Here is a 23,933-nt window from a genome sequence, read left to right as displayed (position 1 = left end):
ACTGCAGTTGCTCAGAGCACCTGCAGGGCTTGTATCATGTCAGCAATTAACAAATTGAGTCATTACCAGATAATAAAAGCACCTTTAGGCTCTCTGAACAAGTGCTGTGTTTAAAATGCTGGTGCACGGTGCATAATTAAATACACCTTTGAAACGGCTATAACTTTTATTAGAAGCACTTTTGCTAATACATGTATATGACAAAAATTATTCTATTCAAAACTGAAATGCATCCATGTGGATTCTAATTTTGGCTGGAATGTTCCTTTAAAGGGACAGTCTACACCAGAATTTTTATTGTTTTAAAAGATAGATAATCCCTTTTATTACCCATTTCCCAGTTTTGCATAACCATCACAGTTATAATAATATAATTTTAAACTCTGTGATTATCTTGTATCTAAGCCTCTGCAAACTGCCCCTTTTTTCAGTTCTTTTGACAGACTTGCAGTCTAGCCAATCAGTGCCTGCTCCCAGATTAATTCACGTGCAAGAGCACAGTGTTATCTATATGAAATATGTGAACTAACACCCTCTAGTGGTGAAAAACTGTTAAAATGCAATCTGAAAGAGGTGGGCTTCAAGGTCTAAGAAATTAGCATATGAACCTCCTAGGTTAAGCTTTCAACTAAGAATACCAAGAGAACAAAGCAAAATTGGTGATAAAAGTAAATTGGAAAATTGTTTAAAATTACATGCTCTATCTGAATCATGAAAGTTTATTTTGGCCTAGACTGTCCCTTTAAGTTTTGAAATATGTTTTGGGTGTGTATGCTTCATACTCATACCTTCAAATTTGCAGTATATTGTAAATATTTAACATAACAAATCTAATAAAATTACATTTTTGATGTTATTGATCAATGTCAATATGTCCCAAATATTAACGGGACAATCTACTTTTTTTTCTTTTTTTTTTCATTCTAATGACACTGTGAGTCTGCGGATCTTCTTAATTACTGTTGGGAATATCACTCCTGACCAGCAGGAGGAGGCAAGGAGCACCACAGCAAAAGCTGTTAAATACCACTCATCCTACCCACAATCCCCAGTCATTCTCTTTGCTTGTATCAGTTGCAAGGAGGGATAAAGTTAGGTGTCTGATTCTTCAATCAAGAGTTTGTTATTTTTTAAGCAGAGCAAGTTTGCTCTGGTTTTCTTTGGGGTTTAGCCGTAGTCCATGTCAGTCTCTTCAGTAGAGCAAGTGGTGACTTTTAAGCATTTGGGAACTTGTGCGATATAATCCCCACTGGGCCTCCCAAGTAATTTCATTCTGCCCTTGGTTGAAAGTTTGAGTAAGTTTACTCAGCCTTTTCTTTTTTCCACAGGTCCATGTGAGATAGGAAGCCCCTCTTATACCAAGTGAGCTGTCCTGCTGCCGGACCGATTTTTGAGTGCCTATTTCTTTCCCTGTTTTGATATAGGAGAATTTGGCACTTTGACAGTTAATTTTGTCTAAATATACAATCATCCTTCTAGGTTAACGGTTTATTGTATGGCAGTTTTGCAGGCACTGGGGATGTTTGGCTCAGTTTATTATGTTTTCACTTTGGTGTTCATGTTTTTGTTTGTGTATTAATGGATACCGGGAGGTTTGTTAGGCCACGCCCACAATAGGTGGGCTTATCTGAGATAGCAAGGACGTTTTTGAGCCCTTTTTAGCTGTTTCCTGTTGTTCCTGGATGTTGCAGCTCTGTTGCATAGCTCCTCAGAGGTGGTTCAGTGTTCTCTCCGGTGCGGCGGTATGGGGGTCCGGATCATTTGCTGACTTTGTTTCCAGCAGCAAGGAGGTCAGGTAGGCATCTCAGCAGAGCTTGCTGAGGTGTGGAGGTTGCCTGTGGTTTTTTTGTTGGTCTGTTGCTCTGTTTATATTTAAGTTTCTGTCTGATTTTCAGGGACTATAAACATTTGTGTCTCTTTTTGCATTTATTTTGTGAAAAATTGTTGCTGCAAGATTCATTGTGCAATTTATTTAAGGATTTTCTAGTTTAATTTTTTTTTTAATTTAAAGGGACAGTAACGTTTTTTGTTTCATTAAAATTCTGATTTAAACTTAGAATTTTTTATTGATTTCCTTTGGAATAAGATGGACCAAGAGGCCCTGCAAGCTGTTGCTTGTTCTCTATGTTTAAATACTAATGTTGAGCCTCTTATCCCTTTTTGTTCCTCTTGTATTGAGAGAACATTACATTACAAGGATAGACTTTTTTGATTCTTAGCCTACATTGCTAGTGCGGATATTGTTCAGGAGTCTCCTGTTCAGGCTAATCCGCAGCTTTCTCCTCACACGTCCCAATCTTCTGCAGTGCCCTGTGTTTCGTCTCAGGTTGTTTTTTTCCTTGCAGGATATGGCTACCCATATTTCTTCGGCAGTATCTGAGGCTTTGTCTGCTTTTCCTATGTTACAGGGGAAGTGCAAGAGGATGTATAAGGTTTCTGATTCTGTTGCAATTGTGTCTAGTGTTTCTTCTCATAAGTCTGAGGAGGAAAATACTTCAGTAGCATCTGAGGGTGAGATCTCAGATTCTGATAGTGTAAATACTTCTTCTGAACCTGAAGTTGTTTCCTTTAGGTTTAAGCTGGAGCACCTCGGTTTGTTACTCAAGGAGGTTATGGCTACCTTGGATGACTCTGAGGCGTCAGTCATGGTTATTCCTAAGAAATCTAGTAAGCGTAATACATTTTTTGATGTCCCTTCCTTTGTGGAAGTTTTTCCTATACCAGATCGTGTTTCAGATATTATTGCACAAGAATGGGAGAAGCCTGGGATTTCTTTTCCCCCTTCTCCAATTTTTAGGAAGATGTTTCCTATTACTGATTCTATTAAGGAATCTGTTGGCTCTCTACAAATAACCGATAATAACCGATAATAATAATAAGGAATCTTGGCAGATGGTTCCTAAGGTGGAGGGAGCAGTTTCCACTCTGACCAAAAGGTTGGAAGCTTTGCTTAAAAAGATTTATGTTCACCAGGGGTATCAATGGCAACCGGCTGCATGTATTGCTACAGTTACTAGTGCTACGGCATATTGGTTTGATTAATTTTCTGATTCTATTCAGCAAGATACTCCTCTTGCAGAAATTCAAGATAGAATCAAGGCTTTGAAGTTGGCTAATTTCTTTATTGCAGATGCTTCTCTACAGGTCATCAAGTTGGGAACTAAAATTTCTGGTTTTGCCATTTTAGCTTGCATAGCTTTATGTTTAAAATCCTGGTCTGCGGATGTGTTCTCTAAAAGAAGCTTTTGTCTATGCCTTACAAGGGTAAGACCTTGTTTGGGCCACGTTTGTTTGAGATTATTTCTGATATTACGGGAGGGAAGGGGCATTCTCTTCCTCAGGATAAAATAAATAAACAGAAGGGTCGGCAGAGTAATTTTCGTTCCTTTCGTAACTTCTCTGGTAAATCTTCCTCTTCTTCCTCCAAGCAGGAACAGTCTAAACCATCTCTGAAGTCAAATCAGTCTTGGAATAAGGGGAAGCAGTCCAGGAAGCCTGTTGCTGACTCAAAATCAGCATGAAGGGTCTGCCCCCAATCTGGGAATGGATCTTGTGGGGGGCAGACTCTCTCTTTCTCGCTCAAGCTTGGGTTCAAGATGTTCAGGATCCCTGGGTGATAGATATCGTGTCCCTGGGTTACAAACTTGAGTTCAAGAATTTTCCTCTCAGAGGCAGGTTTCTTCTCTCCAGGTTATCTGTAAACCAGATAAAAGGAGAGGCATCCTTACATTGTATTCAGAATCTTTCTAACATGGGAGTGATAGTTCCTGTTCAGGAACAGGGTCTGGGTTTTTATTCCAATCTCTTCGTCGTTCCCAAAAAGGAGGGAACTTTCAGACCTATTTTAGATCTCAAGAGTGTAAACAAGTTTCTCAGGGTTCCGTCTTTCAAGATGGAAACTATTCGTTCCATTCTTCCTTTGGGTCAGGAAGGTCAGTTCATGACCACAGTGGATCTAAAGAATGTGTATCTGCATATTCCCATTCACAGGTATCATCACAGGTTCCTAAGATTTGCATTTCTAGACAAGCATTTTTAGTTTGAAAAAATTCTTGGAGCTGTTGCCAGACCAAAAGGAAGAACTACAAAGGTCCTGGGAACATTGTTGGCGGTGCTTCGATTGAAGGGTGTTGCAGTGGCTCCTTATCTGGACGACATTCTAGTTCAGGCTCCATCTTTTCAACTAGCAAACTCCCACACGGAGTTGTTGTCTTTTCTGCGCTCCCATGGTTGGAAGGTGAATTTAGGAAAAAGTTCCTTAATTCCAGCTGCAAGAGTGGTATTTTTGGGGACCATTATAGATTCTCTAGAGATGAAAAATTTTCTGACAGAAGCAAGAAACTCAAAGATTTTCAATACGTGTCTTGCTCTTCAGTCCCTTCCTCAGCCGTCAGTGGCTCAGTGCATGGAGGTTATTGGTCTGATGGTTTCAGTCATGGACATCATTCCATTTTCTCTCTCAGGGAACTTGCTTTCGCAGACCTGCCTTGGTGATTGTAACCACGGATTCCAGTTTGCTGGGCTGGGGTGCTGTCTGGGGTTCATTAAGGGATCAGGGTCTATCGACTCGAGAGTAGTCGGTTCTTCCAATAAATGTTTTGGAACTGAGAGCAATTTTTAATGGTTTTCTAGCCTGGCCTCAGCTAGCTTCAACCCAGTTTATTAGGTTTCAGTCGGACAACATAACGTCAGTGGCTTACATCAAACATCAGGGAGGAACTTTGAGTTCATTGGCCATGACAGAGGTAGCCAAGATTATTCAGTGGGCGGAGATTCACAACTGTTGTCTATCTGCTATCCATATTCCAGGGGTGGACAATTGGGAAGCGGATTTTTTATGCAGACAGACTTTTCATCCAGGGGAGTGGGAACTTCATCCAGAGGTATTTTCCAGCTTGATTCTCAGTTGGGGGCAGCCGGAGTTCGATCTCATGGCATCTCGTCAGAAGGCCAAGCTCCCGAGGTACGGGTCGAGGTCAAAGGATCTTCAGGTTGTTCTGATAGATGCTCTGGCAGTTCCTTGGACTTTCAGTCTGGCATATGTGTTCCCTTCGTTTGCTCTTTTTCCTCGGGTCATTGCTCGGGTCAAACAAGAGAGGGCATCTGTGATTCTCATTGCTCCGGCGTGGCCTCACAGAATCTGGTATGCAGATCTGGTGGAGATGTCTTCCCTTCCACCTTGGCTTCTTCTATTAAGGAGGGACCTGCTTCTGCAGGGTCCCTTCCTTCATCCAAATCTCGTTTCTCTGAAGCTGACTGCTTGGAGATTGAACGCGTGGTTTTTCTGAGCCAGTCATTGAGACTATGATTCAGGCTTGTATTCCTCTGACTAGGATGATTTATTATAAGATTTGGCATACATATTTGTATTGGTGTGAATCCAATGGCTATTCGTGGAGTAGAGTTAGGATTCCTAGGATTTTGTCTTTTCTCCAGGAGGGTTTGGAGAAAGGTTTATCTGCTAGTACCCTGAAGGGTCAAATTTCTGCTTTATCTATTTTATTGCACAAGCGCCTGGCGGATGTACCAGATGTTCATTCTTTTTGTCAGGCCTTGGTTAGAATTCGGCCTGTGTTTAGTTGAAATTATTTTTATTATTGCAGAACATATAAAACTTACATCACATATTATTTATTCAGGTAAGATCCCTCGTCCTTCCCACCTTTTTAAAGAGAAATTTTCAGTTCCTTGTCTAGTAAGCTTGAGTTCATGTGATGTCAACATTGTGAAAATAGTATTTTAGCGCAGCTTCAACCAGAATATTCTGTATGTCCTTGCATCTGCATATATTATTATGGCATCCAGAAGCGAGAGGGGTGTACCTCATTCAAGAGGCTGAAAAGTTTTTGTAGCAGTACAATCATCTCCCTCCCTCTATAGCTCTCTAATACATAAATGAAACCTCTTACCTCCCCAACTGTAAATAATAACAATAACTATTAAACAATAAAACAAAACATAAACTTTAACTATAACTTGCCTGTCTCAATCAATCTTCTTTCGTAGATCCAGGGAGGAAGCCCCCCTCCTAGTCATACAAGGGTTTCTCATAAACAGTCAGTGTCCTATGTCCTATGTCTCTTGTAACTTTAAATTAGTGTCTGTGTCTTGTAACATTTGTATGTTCTAGTTCTTTATCAGTAATGTCTTAATACCCCTTCAGGATCCAGTAGTTCCAGATCTTTAGAAATTGGTCATGAGTTGCTTGTATAAAGGAGACTGATTCGGACAACTTATATGTGGCTTTGATCTTCTCTATTATTTCTTCCCATGTGGGGGTCCCTGTCTTCCAATGTCTGGCCACACATATCCTTGTAGCTGTGCATATTGTATGTATTAATGTGTTGATGGCTTTGTTAAAGGGTTTAACTTGTTCATTTAATAACGCTTGGGATATTGTTAAGTTTATATTTTCATCCAGAACATCACTTAGTAGTGCTGATAGCCTAGACCATATCAGTTGTATCTGGGGGCATTCCCACCACATGTGTATGTAAGTCCCCGTCTCAATACATCCTCTGTAGCAATTTTTGTTGCCCTTCTGGTTATAGTGTGATGTAATTACTGGTGTGAGATACCATCTGAAGGTGGTCTTAATACAATTCTCTTTAAAGTCTGCACTGATCAGACCCCTCCCCGCATTATAGAAGGTCATTTCCCATTCCTCTTTGGATTGGATTTTATTTGTATCTGATTCCCATTTTTCCATTAATGGTGTCTTAGAGGTGTTTTTGGCCATCTGTATTGAGATGTATATGTTAGAAATAAGTTTTTTGTGTCTAGCGCTGGAGCTAGTGTAGCCTTCTAGCACTGTCGTGGGTTGTCTGGGGTTGCGAGTTATAGCTCTTGATACGGCAGATGCCATCTGTAAATATAAAAACCAATGTAGCTTTTCTGGTTGTAATTTGTCTTGGAGTTGTTGGAATGTAACTATTTTACCGTTATGTAAGAAGTTCGCAACTCTATAAAGTCCTTTATTTTCCCATTTTCCCATCTGACTGTGGAAGTCTTGATGCATAAGAGTCCTAATTGGTCTTTTTAGTGAATCTGTAGACAGTAATTTTAGAGAAGAAGATAGTGAGTTCCATAGTGCCATCATCTCCCCTGTTAGTTTAGAAGCCTGTGTTCTATTAGTAATATGTCCCGGTTTCTCTCCAAAGAATATCATCTGGGTGTCTGTACCTGCCATCAATTGTTTCTATTGTTAACCATCTAAGGTTGTTTGGCCTTTTGCCTATTAATGTGGTTTGCGCTAGTCTCGCCGCTGGTAATAATTTACGAGATTGGAACCCCTACCTCCTCCCAGTTGTCTGTGGCGAAGCAGTGTGTGGGAAGGAATTCTAGCTGTCTTACTGCCCCTTATAAAGCCTATCAAGTCCGTTTGGAGTTTATTGAGGTCTAGCAAAGGGATTTTGATTGGCAAGGTCCCTAAATAGGTATAGAAGTCTTGGGAGGTGTTCATTTTAACAGCCGATAATCGACCATACCACGAGAAACCACAGGTTTTCCATGTTTTTATCTCTCGTCTGATTGTTTTGTACAGAGGAACATATACAATTTATATAGGTCTGTCACATCACTTGATAGTTTAATTCCTAGGTACTTTAGTGCCTATCTTACGCCATTTAAGTGCAAAATTAGTGTCAATTAACTTTTAAGTGTGATTTGGGAAGTGCGATAGGTAGTGCCTCACTCTTGTCTAAGTTGATTTATATCCTGAAATGTCCGAGTAGTCTTGGAGAATTGATATAAAATAGGGGAGGATGTCACGGGTCTTGTCAAGGTGAGGAGGACATTGTCCGCAAACAGAGATATTTGAATTCTTCCCCTCCTATCTTAAACGCCATTGTACCTCCGAAGCCAGTCGGTATTGTTCGCTGCCAGCGGCTCTATGCAGAGCGCAAACAAGAGTGGGTGACAGCGGACAGCCCTGCTTGTCCCTTCCGAATGTTTAATAACGTTTGGATTGATAGCCTGCTGCTCTGATGTGTGCAGTGGGGTGTGAATATAAGCTTCTAATAGCCTGTATAAATGGGCCCCTAAATCCCAGTCGATCTAACACCGCAAACATAAAGTCCCAGTCTATCCTATCGAACGCCTTCTCCGCGTCCAAAGATAGGACCAGAGAAGGCGTCCGTGTTTTGTTCAGGTAATCCACAGGAGATCATACTCTAGTATTGTCTGGGGCTTCCCTATCCTGGATAAATCCCACCTGATCTGGATGAACCAGGCCAGGTAAATGTACATTAAGCCGGTTTGCTAAGATTTTCGTGAATATCTTTATATCTTGGTTGATTAGTGATATGGGTCTATAATTTTGGCCCAATTTTGGATTTCTTCCGGTTTAGGAATCACCACTATCTTAGCTTGAAGAATTTCCGTCTGGATTTCCTTGCCTTGTAATATGTCATTGCAGAGTGTCACTATGTGTGGGATTAAGGGTTGTTTTAAAAAGTTGGTAATACTCTCCTGGGAAGCCATCCGGACCGGCTGCTTCCCAGGTTTCAGATATTTGATCGCATTAAGTACCATCCCTGGCAGATACCTTCGCATTCATTTCATCCCTAACCTTGTCATCTATGATTTTGAGTTTCGCGTTTATCTAAGAATTTGCACGTCAATTGCTTAGTGTGATCAGTATGTGCCGTTTTTTCTCCATCATATAATTGTGCATAGAATATAGGAGCAAAACTATCCGCTATCTCCTGAGGATTCGAGATGTGTGTGCCGTCTGTTTTCAGGAGACATGGAATTGTGAAGATTTAGTTTTTTCTCTAAGCCTATGCGCCAGGTTTTATTAGAATAGAGGAAGTATTGTACTTTCAGCCTATGCGCTTGCTCTAACCCGCCGCTTTGTTCATGATGTTTGCTAATTCTGACCTTTTAGTCTGTAATTCCTGAAAGACTTCTGTCGCTAAATTCTGTGATGGAGTTTGGTGAGTGTGTCTATCTGGGTCTGAAGAGAGTCAATTTGCTGTCTATTTAGCTTTTGGTAATGGCTGATTTCTCTTTAATGAGTAATCCTCGGATAAAGGGTTTATGTGCTGTCCAGGTAGTGACTGGTTAGTGGTGGATCCTACATTCATTTCCCAATATTCAGGATAAAGCCTAAATTAATGGAATTGTGTACAGTTGGGTTATGTTAATACATATGGTCGTAGTTCCAGGAGCGAGCCGAGCTAACTTGGAATGTCTCTTTAATGTGTACATGGACTATGGAATGGTCCGACCAAGCACATGCGTGTATGGAAGAGGCAACCAAGTCTGGGATCCATATCTGACTCAAATATACATAGTCTGAGTTTGGAATAGGTCTTGTGTACATGAGGAGTAGTAGGTGTAGTCTGTGGTTTTACCGTATAAAGTGTCCCAGGAATCTATAAGTTTGTGCGATAGAAGGGTCTCCTTTAATCTTTTTAAACCAGTGAGTTGTGTCTCATCTGCTTTCTGAGTTAGTTTTAATCTTTCTGTGCCTTGAGATGTATACATTGATTATATTAAAATCACCCCCTAATATGATCCTAGCTTGTGACCATTGAGTCAATAAGTAGGCAATGTGGGAAAGAAGGAAATTTGTGTCTCCTTTGGGGCATATATGTTGCATAAATTAGTTGTTTAATCTCTTAATCTACCCTCTCAGATCAGGAACCTTCCCTCTGGGTCTGCGATTGATTGTTCCGTTATAAAACCCAGAGAGTGATGTAATAGAATTGACACCCCCCTTTTTTTTGTATCTGTGGTTGGAATGGTAATGTTGGGTATAGTTCCTCGACCAGTACTTTGGTACTACTCCCTTAGTGAAATGTGTTTTCTTGTAGATAAATAATATTTGCTTTTAACTTAGAGTATTGGTTCAGAGCCATCCTGCGTTTAAGGTCTGTGTTAAGTCCCCCGTAGATTGTGTGAAATAAGTCTGATGTCACCTGTCATTACTTACGTTTACTGAAGTGAGGGGCTTCCCCCCCGGCTCTGTCGCCATATTCTTTACTTTCGAACTAGAGACATTACGTATAGATGTTTCAATATCTGTCCCACTCGACTGAGCAGGTGTAGTAGTGTTAGAGAAAAGGGATGAAAAACAAAAACAAGTTTGTCAATGAACAATAACCCTTTTCATCATATCAAAAAAGAGAATCCCCTCCCCCCTCCCCCCCTCACCTATGAACAACAAGTGAGTACATTATGCCCCTACTGCTAGGTATCTTAGATTTAGCAAATAATTAAATTTTGAATTAACATGTTAAACATATTTTTAGTTATCTAGGTCTGTTTTGCCAAGTCTTTAAGCTATCAGTGCTCGTTTTACTTTCATCTGGACCTTCAATCATGTATCTGAGTCCTTATCTAGATAATCCCTTATCTTAGTCTCCAAGAGATGAGGCTAAGGGTGTCACTGAAAATACATCAATGTGTCTCCATCTTCCAGGCCATTATAAAGATAGCAGAAAATGGCTTCCCGCTTTGTCTCCTTTATCAGCTACAAAACAAATACAACACACCTTGTGATGAGCCGTATGCTGCCAGTCTTCATGTCTTGGCTTTCCTTTTTGATACTTTTCATCCACTTTTGCCTCTGAGGCTGTCCTGATTCCAGAGATTGTTGTGATTGTTTCTGTCCTGTTTGTCACTGCGGCAGAGTCTGGCGTTTCTATTTGGATAATATTGCAGATTGCTGGTATCTCTGTAGGGTCTTTTAGGCTTAGTGTTCTGCCTTTAATGTAGGATATGTAGATTGAAGGGAATCCCCATCGGTACACAATTTGGTGTTTCCTCAGGAGTGTAGTAAGTCGGTCTCAATTGGTTTTTTCTCTGAAGTGTTTTGACACAGAGGTCCTGAAAAAAATTGAATTACTGTCCCCTGAAATTTAAATGTTGGTTTTCCTTGCGGCTGCGAGGATTGCTTCCTTTTCTGGGAATCTAAAGAATTTGATAACCACATCCCTTGGTGGTGCATCTTCTTTTGGTTTGGCCCTTAAAGCTCTGTGCGCTCTCTCTAGTTGAAATTTTTTCATCATCTACCTCTCCAGTGATTGCTTGAAAGAGTTGGTGTAGATGTTAGGTAATTCGTCTGCAGAGACACCGCTTCTTGGGACCCCTTTTAGTCGTAGATTGCACCTTCGGGTTCTATTTTCGAGATCTTCTAACTTATCTTGGATGGTCGTTCATTTCTTGTTGCTGTTTGGTTAGGGTGTGATTAAGGGTAGTGAAGTCTTCTGTCATGGTGTTTTCTGCTTCCTCAAACGTAGCCACTCTAGAGCCTAAATTTGTGATGTCTTGCTTGATTTCTGTGAGACTATTGGTGACCATATTTTGGAAAGAATCAAATTTGTCCCATAGCTTGTCAAAGTTCTTGTTGATGTCTTGCTTGGAAGCACTAGGGTCTTTAGATCTGCTCTTGTGACTGGGGTAGTTTCATCTTCATTAATCTGAGAGTCGTTTGTTCTGAATCTACATCTTCCTCTATGATTTTATTGGCGTTTTCCGTAATTTTTTTCTCTCCTCTTACTGGTTTAAAAAACAAGGCAGCTGCTGCCGTTTTTGGGCCATTGCGAAGATTTTATGTTGTTTCCTAGCCGGACATATTTGAAGTGGTTGAACTGAGGGGCAGGTTACAACTTTAACTATGTAGATGTGAGATATAAGCTGGAATAGTACGTTTAAGCTTGTGCGTGTTAAGGGGTGTGTATGTTAGGTATGAGGACTTGGCGTGCAATTTTGCTTTGTTGTTTTGAGCACTTAAGTTTCCAGACAGTCGTTATCTTTAAAAAATCTTTTCACTACTGGGTGTGGTGAAACACCTTGGGTCCTTTGTTTATTTGCACTGCTATAAATGATAGTTTCAGTATTTCAATAAATATTCAAGCTAGAGGTATCATGCAAATGTGACTGGCAGAAGTATAATCTGTTTTTCCCTCTTTCTTGTTTCCTGTTTGTCTTCCCCAATAAATCAGTCCTTTAGAGCAGTGATGTTAGAGACTTGTGTAATTTATAGGCTTTTATGTATACTGTATTACCAGCAATGTATCCCTCTCCCTGTTTTCGCTTATTATGTGTACTTGTAATGTTGCAGCTTCACTCCTTTTAAACATTTTTTTATGCTGTCTTAGTTTTTTGCCACCTAAGGGAGATCTTTATCTTAGTGTATCAGCAGTCTTCTTTATAAATCAAACTACAGATGAGATAGGGACAAGAGTTAACAGTACCGTGTTTTTTTTTCATAGAGTAGCTTTTATTTTGATAAGGTGGGTTATCTGCCATCGGTTACTTGAGATCAGTATTACGTGTCACATCTTTATATTCATGCTGTTGTATATGTACATGTTAATCTATGTCATATTAATACACACATACATAACCTCTTTTATATTCACATAGTCGTGACCCGCTTCTGCTTATTTGTTTGTTGGAGCATGTCCTTATGTCCGATGTATCTTTTGCTTGTGTACCTCCTGCTGCTTAGTCTGCTTGGCTGCTGTTGTCCCTTCTGTGTCGGGAGTTGCGCCACGTGGCTAAAGATGGCCGGCTCACACCTCACCGCTGCGATTAATTTTAGTGCCGTGCAGCTTGTAAGTGTCGATTCACCCTTCAGCTCTCATAGTCGTGTTCACCTCTCCTTCATCCCTTAAATTCCTGTTTAGTAGAAAGACTTTGTTTGCCTTCTAAAGTTGTTGATTTGAGCAGTATGTAACGGAGCTCTGAGATTACAGCTCCATCTTAGTGCGGCTCCAAGCTCCGCCCCCTTCGGCCCTGTGTTTAAAGGGACACTAAACCCCAATTTTTTTCTTTCATGATTCAAATAGAGTATGAGATTTTAAGCACCTTTCTAATTTACTCCTATTATCAATTTTCCTTTGTTCTCATGCTATCTTGTTTTGAAAGAAGCAGTACTGTAAGCTTTAGAGCCGGACCATTTTTTGTTCAGCACCTGGGTAGCACTTGCTTATTTGTGGCTAAATGTAGCAAACCAATCAGTAAGCTCTACCATGGTGCTGAACTAAAGATGGGCCGGCTCCTAACCTTTTTATTTACTGCTTTTTCAAATCAAGATAACATGAGAACAAAGAGAAATTGATAATAGGAGTAAATTAGAAAGTTGCTTAAAATTGCATGCCTATCTGAATCATCAAAGAAAAAAAATGTGGGGTTAGTATCCTTTACGTTGGTTCTTAGAGTTCTTCAACAGGCTCCGTTTGAACCTATGCATTCTTTGGATATTAAGATGTTGGTGGCTAATTCTTCTGCTCGAAGAAATTTCGGAGCTTTCACAGCCTTACAGTATGAGCCGCCTTTTCTTATTTTTCACTCTGTATGGTAGTTCTGCGTACTGCCTTAACGGACAGTATACTGATAAAATTAGTTTTTTCCCTTAATGTGTTTACAATTGTCTTTTTTACCAACTGCAGAGTAAAAAATTATGAAAATTAGCTTTAAGGCTTATTTGTGTATATTAACCCTTTAAGGACACAGCTTTCAGTTTGCCTCAATAGTTTTATGACGGAAAAATACCGTCATATGTCCTTAAGAGGTTAAAGCTCTGATTTTTGTGTTTTGAAGCCACAACCTAATAAAATGGGTTGAGCTTGTAGGTATAATCAGATCTCATTACATTATCACATTGTGTAAATATACCTGCTTCTTTATCTTATATCTGTCCTTAAAACAATCACCAGTACTTTGAGAAAACAATGGAAAATCAACATTTTATTACCTTATCTCTTCTATAACCCACTGGGAGTGTAATTTCTTCTGCTGGCTGTGTTTACAAAGCTTATCTATAGCTGGTACGCGCGGCCACAAACTTTCAGAATAGGTGGGGATATTCCAATAACAACTCATCTTTGCATACTTTTCTAAATTTTACAAATTTGATACTTTTGCTTCAGCAGAGGCTTCTTTGGGAGAAGAGGTTCTTCAAGCAGTGGTGCCTTCTGTTTAGGTTAACTGTCTTGTCCCTCCCTTATCATCCATGTCCTCTAGCTTGAGTATTGGTTCCCAACAGTAATTAAGATGATCCGTGGACTCACTTTTTTGGTCTGAGGACGGACTATATTTGTCCGAAAAACGTTCACTTAAATAAAAGTACCTTATTAAGGATCCCTTGAAGTGCGCTTTCTTCTACATGTTTATTTGCCTATTCTGCTGCACCCAGGGCATTGGATTACTTGTCTGCTAGGAGTGCAATCTGCTTTCAATATATCTATATATATATATCTATATATATATATATATATATATAGTATATATATATATATATATATATATATATATATATATATACATATATATATATATATTTTATATATATATATATATATACACAACACACACACATACTGTATGTATTGTCCTGTTATGCCATGCCTCCTACAAACTATACGTGACATATTGACATTCATTCACAAACAATCATAATGATTGTCTGTGAATGAATGTCAATATGTCATTGTTGTAAATGATGTCTGCCTGATGAGCCTGTCACATACCTCCCAATATTTCAAAATTTGAAAGAGGGACACCCCTGCACTGGGAGTAAAAGACAAGCAAAGTTTAAAAAAATATGTCACACTGTTGTCAGTCTGCCGTGGCACACCTGAGGATCTCTCACTGCACATTAGTGTGCCACGGCACACTGGTTGAAAAACACTGCTGTAGATTATATCACCAGTTAAGGTGTCACCTCAATCACACACTGTGTCACAGTACAATATAGTCTGATACTCACTGACTGTTGTCACATTTGTAGAGTTTGTTTATTCTGATCACATGACACCTAAGCCCTATACAGCTGCTGTCATTCATATCTGCCGGAGTATAATCATTACTATTGTCATCTGATCAGCTGCGGATACATCAGTAGCACTTTGTAGGAGCATAAAATAAATCCCACAGCACTATATGATCTGCCCATCTGTATGCCCTGTCTGTATATTGTGAGTTAAAGGGGCATTGTACTTAAACCTTCTATAATACATGTGTAAGACCAGCAGAGAAACAGCTTTGTAATATTTATTTTTACGTATATATTTATAATTTTATGTTGAAATTCTTTTATTTGTTTCCATAAAGCAGTTATAAATCATTCTATACATCCTGATAACAATAGGTACATTGTCCCAGTGTTACAGAAACATTTTATATATATTAATTGTCAAACAAGAACATGTAATAAACTTTATGAATAAACAAAATCATAATACCCAAAATAAAATAAATAATGTTTGTGTTTTAAATTATTTCGCCTACAACCTCGTCTGAAATCCTCATTTAGCTTAATCATATCCAGTTTTTCAGAGTAAGTAAGTTTACTATTTAGGTCCCCTATTTGTGGTGCCAACTACCTGTCATCTGATGAATTGTGCATTATCCAATAGAACCATATTTTGTTAAATTGTTCCATGTCCCCTTGTATCCAAGCCACCCTTTCAGAGATAGTATAAATATCCTGAATCTTATCTAGGACTTCTCTCCAAGCTGGAGGTCCTTCCTTCCAATGCCTCGCTATGCAAACTCTAGTAGCTGTGCAAATTATTTTAATGAACTTATTAATTGCAGAGTTCAGATTCAGAATCTGTCTATTCAAAAGTGCTTGAGCGATTGTTAGAAATATCCTTTCATCTAAAACCCTACTAAGGAGATCATTAATCTGTTGCCAGATATTTTTAATGGGAACACAGTCCCACCACATATGTCTGTAGGACCCCTGTTCCCCACACCCTCTGTAACATAGTTTAGATTTATTGAGAGAATAGTGTGATGTTCTCAGGGGCGTAAGGTACCACCTAAATGTTGTTGTTTTCTCTGAGGTCTGCACTAATGAGGCCTCTGCAAGAGTCAGAGCACATCTGGTCCCGTTAATTTTTTGTAAGCTGGTTAACCCATTCTCTTCCCATTTTAATGCTATAGGTAATTTATGGGTGTGATGTATGTCCTGAATTGCTATATATAATTTAGAAATAAGTTGCTTTTCTCTGTTCGGGTTCAAGCACATTCTTTCTAGAACTGTAGGTGGATGTTTCCCTCGGGATATTTCATATTTGTTATGGGCTGAGGAGATTTGAAGGTATAGGAACCAGCGTAATTTGTGTGGGTGTATTTTTTCCTGTAGGTTAATTAAATGAGACTATCTGAGACTGAGTGATAAAGTCCGCAACCTATATAACCCTTGGTTAGCCCACTTACTAATCTGTGTTTCATTTGGTAGCAAGTGTCTGATCGGGTTTGATCCATGTCCCGGAGAAAGTAGTTCTGAGTATTTGGTTAACTGTCTCCAATGTGATATGGTATCTAATGTTGAGGATAGTCTAAGGCCAGTGTGAACTGAAGCTTTTCCCAAAGTTCCATAAGGGGTCGTCTGTGTTATCTAATCCCATAATATCCGTCTCAAATTTTGTCCAGATAACCTCCTGTATTGGTTTATGAAGGAGTGAAGCTTGGGCTATTCTAGCTGCTAAATAATAATCCTGTAAATTCGTACTTTATTGACTTCAATAAATTTTTTAGCGTGGGAGGGTAGTGTCAATGGTAAGGCCTCACATTCGTCATTATTCACCTTATACCCTGACCACCTTCGCAAAGTCTTGTAGAATCTGTTAAAAGTTAGTCAAGGAATATATGGGTGCTGTCAGAGTCAATAGAATATCATACCGCAAAAAGCGAGAGTTTAAATTCTGAGTTTCAACCGTCATCCCTTTGATATCATCAGCGTTTCTAATGGATGCCACCAGTGGTTCGATGCCTAAGGCAAATAGGAGTGGCGATAGGGGGCATCCCTGTCTAGTTCCGTTTTTTATGTCTAGGTCCTGGATAAATATCCCGCTGCGCTAACAGTGGCTTTTGGGGTCGAATATATCCCTTTAGTGCTTTTATGAATGGGCCACTGAATCCTATTGTAGAGAGTGGTCTGAAACATGTAGTTCCAATCTATACGGTCGAACGCCTTCTCCGCATCCAGAGAGAGGAGCAGAGAAGGCGTCCCATGTCTTTTCAGGTATTCTGTTAAGTCTATTGTTCTGCAGACATTATCCTGGGGCTTCCCTACCCCTGATGTAACCCACCTGATCAGATGGATCAGTCAGGGAAGTATTGTCTGGAGTCTGTTTGCCAATATTTTTGTTAGAATCTTGAGATCCTGGTTTATCAATGAGATAGGTCTATAACTCTGACACTGGCAAGATCCTTTCCTAGGCTTGGGATAACTATGATTTTGGCTCTAAGTATATCGGTGGGGGATATCAATTCGCTAGCATTATATCATTGCAGAATTTCTGCAGGTGAGGCACCAAGGGTATTTTAAATAATTTGTAATATTCGCTAGGTATAGCCGGTCGGGGCCTGCCGCTTTTGCCCTGATCTTAAATCTTTAATTACTGTGAGAATTTCTTGCACAGTGACCTCTGCATTCAGGATGTCATTTTCCTCAGTGGTAATTGTGGGAAGGTTAGCGTGTTGTATGAATGGGCACAAAAGTATCTGTGTTTGGTCGGTGTAGTGAACTTTTAGTCCCTCATATAACGTCTCATAATAGGCAGCAAAGGTGTTAGCTATTTCTTGGGATTTGACGTCTGGGTTCCCGATCTGCGTGAATAGTTTGGTTATTGAATATAATTTTGTTCTGTTTTGTAATTTGTTGGCAAGATATCTATCTGGCTGTGGTGGAGTATAGAAAATAACTAGCTTTTAGTTTTTAAAGAGCTCTCATCGCTGAATCATTTAGGATTTTCGACAGTAGTTTTCTCTTAGTTTGAAGGCTCTGAATGTTATATTGGAGTGTGGTACATTTGTGTTGAGCCTCCAGGGCCGTGATGTCTAAGTGGGTTGATTATGTTCTATTCGCTATTTTGATGATCCTAGCTTTTTCTTTTATCATTATCGCTCGAATAAAAGGTTTGTGCCGTCCAAGAGTTAAGTGGATTGATTGTGGTGTTTGTATTTGAGGACCAGTATTCCTTCATCAGTCTGCCTATCTCAATGTGGAATTGTGTATTATGAAGAAAAGAGGGGTCAAATGTCCAGGATTTTTGTTGTTGGAAGTTAATTTGTCCTGTCATAGTTAGTTGCACTATAGAGTGGTCTGACCAAACACATGGCTGGATATTGGAAGTGATGATATTGGGTATCAGAATCTGGCTAGTCCAGTTTTTGTATAAGTGTTATGGGCATGTGAATAAAATGTATGGTCTGTTGTGTTGCCATATAATGCTTCCCATGTATCCAGTAAATTATGATCAGACATTGATTCTCTTATGGATTTCACTATTGATAACTGCCTGAGGTGTTTGTTTGATAGTTTGGTATCCTTGGCACCGTGGGTGGTGACATTAATATTAAAGTCTCCTCCAAGTATTATTCTGGAGTGAGACCACTGTGTCAACATATGGGAGATGTGCTAAAAGAAAGAGTGTTGGCTGTCGTTCGTGGCAATAAACGTTACAAAGGGTAACTTTCATAACTTGTATACGCCCCTAACAATAAGGAACCTCCCCTCAGGGTCCTTTTATAATCTCATCTGTCTCAAATTGTAAGGAAGATTGTATGAGAATTGAGACTCCTCTTTTTTTCTGATCTATTGCGGAGTGAAAGTGAGTAGGAAATAGTCTATGCCAAAATTTAGGGATCAAGGTCTGCGTGAAATGTGTCTCCTGAAGGAACACAATTTTAGCTTTTAACTTTGTGTATTGGGTAAGTGCAATCTTTCGTTTAACATCAGTATTAAGACAGTATTAAGACCTCTCACATTATGTGAGAGTATGATTAAGTCACGGGACATGGGATCTTCAAGTGTTGTTACTTCTCATGTCGTCAGTTCTAGGGGAAAGCAATAGGGGCCACAGTATTTGGTAGCTGTACTCTGTCTGGATAGTATTTGGAGGCCACACAAACATCAGAACATAAACAGAAAGGAAAATTATAAACATTTCAATCTTAAAACAGTAAAAATATAGGCTTAAATCCCAAAAATTAGACGTGTCTAAGAAATAAAGAAAAAAAAGTGTACCATAACTAGTTGTGCAGTAAAACAGCATAAAGTAGTTAATATGGGAACAAAGGCGAACCAGCATAAACATCATAACATATATTAGAAACATTTCAAGTAACCAAGAACATTAGGGATTTATTTTTCTATCTTCAACCTTTGCGTCTCTCAATCCCCCTTGGCCGTGTCTCCCACCCAGATCTAAAGGAACAATTTATATCTAAGGGATCCAGGACCTTTAGAACGATAAAGGTAGTCTCTTTATAGTGAGAGTCAGTCATAAACACAGAAATGCAGGTTACAATAAATATACCAAATATCACAAAGAAAAAAAAAATGTGAAATACATGTGATAACAAAAATCATAAAAGGAAAACCAAATAAAGTTCTGAAAAAAGGATATGTCTGTGTCCTCTGGATGAGTTTTCAGCTTGTTAGCATTCCTCAGTGAGATCCCATAAAAAAAGGAAACAGAAAATTGCAACATAGTGTGAATCTGTAATGGCACTTTGAGGAAGTAGTTGTTTTGTAACAAATGACTACTCACATTTGTTGGAGCTTTCCACTAAGCTCAAGGATATGCGCACTCCCACTTTATACTGATGGGAAAACAGTACACTAGGCAAAACTTGGATACAAATTTATTTTAAAATATATAAAAGCGTCACATAAGCCTTGATAACACCACAATGTAAGGGTACAAAAGCAGATATGCTGTAATAAATGCTTCAAATCGCCAAACTTGCAAAGAGGTAATGGATCAGCAGGAGTGTGACCGCCGAAACCAAAAACCTCTTTAGTAGCAAGACAGTAGCGCTAAGCCCCCAGGTGTCCTGGCTAGTGTAGAGACGTGATAAAACTCAATATAGAACAGTTCAGTTCCGACGTACGTTTCGCAGAGTATGCTTTGTCAAGGAATGTCATTGACATTCCTTGACAAAGCATACCTGCGAAACGTACGTCGGAACTGAACTGTTCTATATTGAGTTTTATCACGTCTCTACACTAGCCAGGACACCTGGGGGCTTAGCGCTACTGTCTTGCTACTAAAGAGGTTTTGGTTTCGGCAGTCACACTCCTGCTGATCCATTTACCTCTTGCAAGTTTGGCGATTTGAAGCATTTATTACAGCATATCTGCTTTTGTACCCTTACATTGTGGTGTTATCAAGGCTTATGTGACGCTTTTATATATTTTAAAATAAATTTGTATCCAAGTTTTGCCTAGTGTACTGTTTTCCCATCAGTATAAAGTGGGAGGTGCGCATATCCTTGAGCTTAGTGGAAAGCTCCAACAAATGTGAGTAGTCATTTGTTACAAAACAACTACTTCCTCAAAGTGCCATTACAGATTCACACTATGTTGCAATTTTCTGTTTCCTCTTTTTATGGGATCTCACTGAGGAATGCTAACAAGCTGAAAAACTCATCCAGAGGACACAGACATATCCTTTATTCAGAACTTTATTTGGTTTCCTTTTATGATTTTTGTTATCACATTTATTTCACAGAAATGCAGTGTCTGATTGTATTAAGGGTATCCCCACACCTTTGGGGTAGCGTCCCATCCCTAGGGTCCTGGCAAATGTCTGAACTTGTCATCTTCTGTGACTGGTGTATCTCACTTGAAAAACATAACTTTAGGGGGAAAAGAAGGGGAGAGAAGAAGAGATTAAGTTCACACAGTTATACTCATCGATCAGCGGGTAATTTACAATTTGGATCATGTATCATCTGCATCCTCATAATATGAAGCCGTTGATTACTTTGGTCTCTTCCTCTGTACCATTTGGTTCTCTTGTAATTTTTTTTCTCTTTGTGAGTTGGTGTCTTCTTCTGCGTCCCGGTCAAGAGATGGTAGGTCTGGGGGGTTCTAAGATCAGGTAAGAACATATCTCAGGATATCTTGATGGTATCTGATTGACAGAGTTTTCCCTTCATGTTGTATAAGTAAGGCGAATGGGAAAACCCCATCTAAAAGATATTTGATTTTTCCGAAGTAGCAAAGTTAAAGGTCTCATGGAGTATCGCCTCTGGAGTGTTCACACACATAAGTCCTGATTGAATTGAATTATTGTGCCCTGGAACTTGAATGTTTGATTCTGCCATTGCCTCTTTGTCTGGGAAACGTAATAATTTAACTATAACGTCTCTCGGTGGGTAATCTCCCTTGGGTCTGGCTTTAAGGGCTCAATATGCTCTTTCAATTTGGAAGTGATCCTCCTCCTCGTGTCCTGTGATGGCCTTAAACAATTGTTTCAGGTAGTTCTGTAGATCAGTAGGCGCTATGGATTCCGGCACCCCCTTGAGTCTAATATTGCATCTTCTTATGCGGTTTTCTAAATTTTCCATTTTGTCTTAGAGGTTTTCTAGCTCTTGTTTGTGGTACTAGGACTTGCTGTGATATTTTATCAGTGGTTTCCTCTCTAAGGTTGTTATTATCTTCAGCGTAGCAACTCTCGTGCCCTAATTCTTGCATATCCTGTTTTAGTTCCGTCAGGCTATTAGTCACCGTTGTTTGTATGGAATCTAATTTTTGCACACATTTTTTCAAAAGTTCATATTGATATCTTGCTTGGATACCAGATCTTTCAGATCCGCCTTTGTAACTGTAACTGGTGTTAGGTCGGTTGCATTGGTTCCGTCATGAAACGATTGATCTGGAGTTCCTGCCATCTCTGATTCTGGAAGTTCTAAAGTCTTGTCTCCTTTAGATGGTTTAAAAAATAGGTTATTTGCTGCTTGTTTTCTTAACCTGTCTTGAAGACATCTTGAATGTTTGGGCCTGCGGCCTTATTCTGTCAGCTTCAAAAGTGTAGTGGGGGTTAAATTCCACCCTGCAGGAAGCGGTGTTTAATTCTTTGAATGTGGATATGCTAATGTAACATATTGGCTTCTACGATCAAATATATATTCAATAGCCAAGGTGTTGTTCACCTGATTTATGATAGTAACAAGCACTAAGTTTTATTGGGTTTCTGAGAACCTGTATATGGCGATATGTATCTTAGGTTATGCAAACCCCCAGGACAAATTTGCTCTAACTAAAATGTCTCTTTATCGTTACATCACCTATTAATATGAATAGGCTGGGTGCTGCTGTACTTTCTGATGGAGATAATCCCTCTCCTTCCTCAAGCCTTATTTTGTATAATTTATGTTGATAATAGAGCCGTATTGTAGCTCTTAATACATGTGCGCTATAATGTCAGCATTATTCCCTTCTATGTTGAGAGTAAAAGGATATCAGTGAAGCATGTTACAACTACTGTAAGCCTTATCTGTCGAGCCTTACTGCGGCTGGTTGTTAAGTATTCATTTTTTTATTGTTGCAGAGTCGCTTCATCTGATGGCATTTAGCCATAGGGCTGCAAAATAATAAGTAGCTCGGCAATGTAGCGGTCTTTGTCACTCGTGCCTTACCCCTTAATATGTACAGTATATGGCTCAAGCAAGTTTCCGAGTAGCTCAGCGTGAGGATCCATCGCCATGTGGGAGGTAAGATGGCGTCGGCACTGCTTCCGTAAAGAAAAACTCTCCATCAAAGTTTCTCAGTGTTCCGACCTCTTAGAGCATTTCCGCTGCAGTTTGAGGAACCACTTTTAACCTAAGAGTTTCCCTTAGTGGAATAGTGTTGTTTCTGAGGGTTTATAATATGCTGGCTAGCCTCCGCTCACTTATCTGCACGGAGCTCTGGAATTAAGCGTCCATCTCCGTCTCCTGCTAGGCTCCGCCTCATATTTATAATTTTAAAGGGACATTGTACTCTGCCAGCAAGCCACAGCACCAAAGACAGAACCAACTAATTATTATAAGTGATAAATACCCAGTTGAGAAGTGGCAGCAGCAATGACTATGAAAATGTGCAATAGTGTACGCATTTGAATTGCATATTCTAATGAGCTGTGAAGACGCACGTGCAAATGCAGGAATGCAGCCCGTGGGTGGCACCTTTATTTTATATCCATTTAGGGCCAGATAACGATTGACATGTTAACAGTCAAACGCGAGCCATAAGGGGTTTTATTGCAGCTATTTGCAGGCTCGTATTACAAGTTGAAAGTACGCTAGAATGATTACCACATCCTCAGAGCCCTGGTTAACTGTTTTGGGAAACAAAAAAGTGCCACAAAACAAATAAAAAAAGAATTACATATATATGTTTGTGTGTGTGTGTATATGTATGTATATGTATTTATATATATTATATATATATATATATATATATATATATATTATATATATATATATATATATATATATATATATATATATATATATATATATATATATATATATAATTTGTGCATTGGAGCCCTTTGCAGTTAATTTAATGAAAACATGTAAAAACATATGTCAGGAATACCAGGCGACCAGGATAACCCCTTCCCCTCTTTGGATTGTGATGTTTTCCACCAGTCCCCCTTTGTCTGTTACAGTGATTGAACTTTTACCTGAAAGAGTTGATCGCTACCCCCGATTTGCGCTTTCTGCCTTGCCGAGTCCCAGCCAGAATGTGGAACTATTTGCCGGCTGGGATTGCTAGAGATTCTCGCTGAACTTTAACCTAGGTCTCTCCAGAAGCCCTTTGCTCCAGAGCTCTTCTCTTCAAGGGACTTGTCATACCTTTGATTGGCATGGGTTGGGGTGATTACTAAGAGGGAGCTCAATCGGGATCCTGGGGTTTTGACACCCCCCACCTCGGGCTTTTCCTAAGTACCCTGTGCCAGGCTGCCACTCTGGTCCCCAGCGACGGATCATGTCGCTTTTTGGACTGGGACATTTAGGGGCCCCGTAGCTCTCCACAGGTACCCTGGAATAGCCGCTGCTCCCTCGGGATTACCCCAAAACTATGATCTAGCTATTGTGCTCGCACAAGCCTCCCAGCTCATCCTCCTGGAGCACTTTTATGACCACTACCCGCCGGAGGTACGAGAATTGGTCCGGGATCAGTAACCTGC

At 39.6% G+C, this 23,933-nt stretch overlaps 1 protein-coding gene across 1 annotated transcript in view; it reads right to left on the bottom strand.

Annotated features, from left to right (window-relative positions):
* LOC128657889 (zinc finger protein OZF-like) overlaps window positions 1-23,733 on the bottom strand; it is a 60,764-nt gene extending 37,031 nt beyond the window's left edge. Inside the window, exons 1-2 of the mRNA XM_053712316.1 lie at window positions 23,599-23,733; window positions 17,368-17,574 (exon numbers count right to left, since the gene is read on the bottom strand). Of these exons, the coding sequence (XP_053568291.1) occupies window positions 17,368-17,574; window positions 23,599-23,733 (342 nt within the window). The remainder of the gene's footprint in view (window positions 1-17,367; window positions 17,575-23,598) is intronic.
* Between the last annotated feature and the right edge of the window lie 200 nt (window positions 23,734-23,933).

The sequence above is a fragment of the Bombina bombina genome, chromosome 4 (genome assembly GCF_027579735.1).
Source record: "Bombina bombina isolate aBomBom1 chromosome 4, aBomBom1.pri, whole genome shotgun sequence".
Lineage (NCBI taxonomy): Eukaryota > Metazoa > Chordata > Amphibia > Anura > Bombinatoridae > Bombina > Bombina bombina.
The sequence above is the reverse complement of the archived record's forward strand: the minus strand, read 5'-3'. Positions and strand labels throughout refer to the sequence as shown.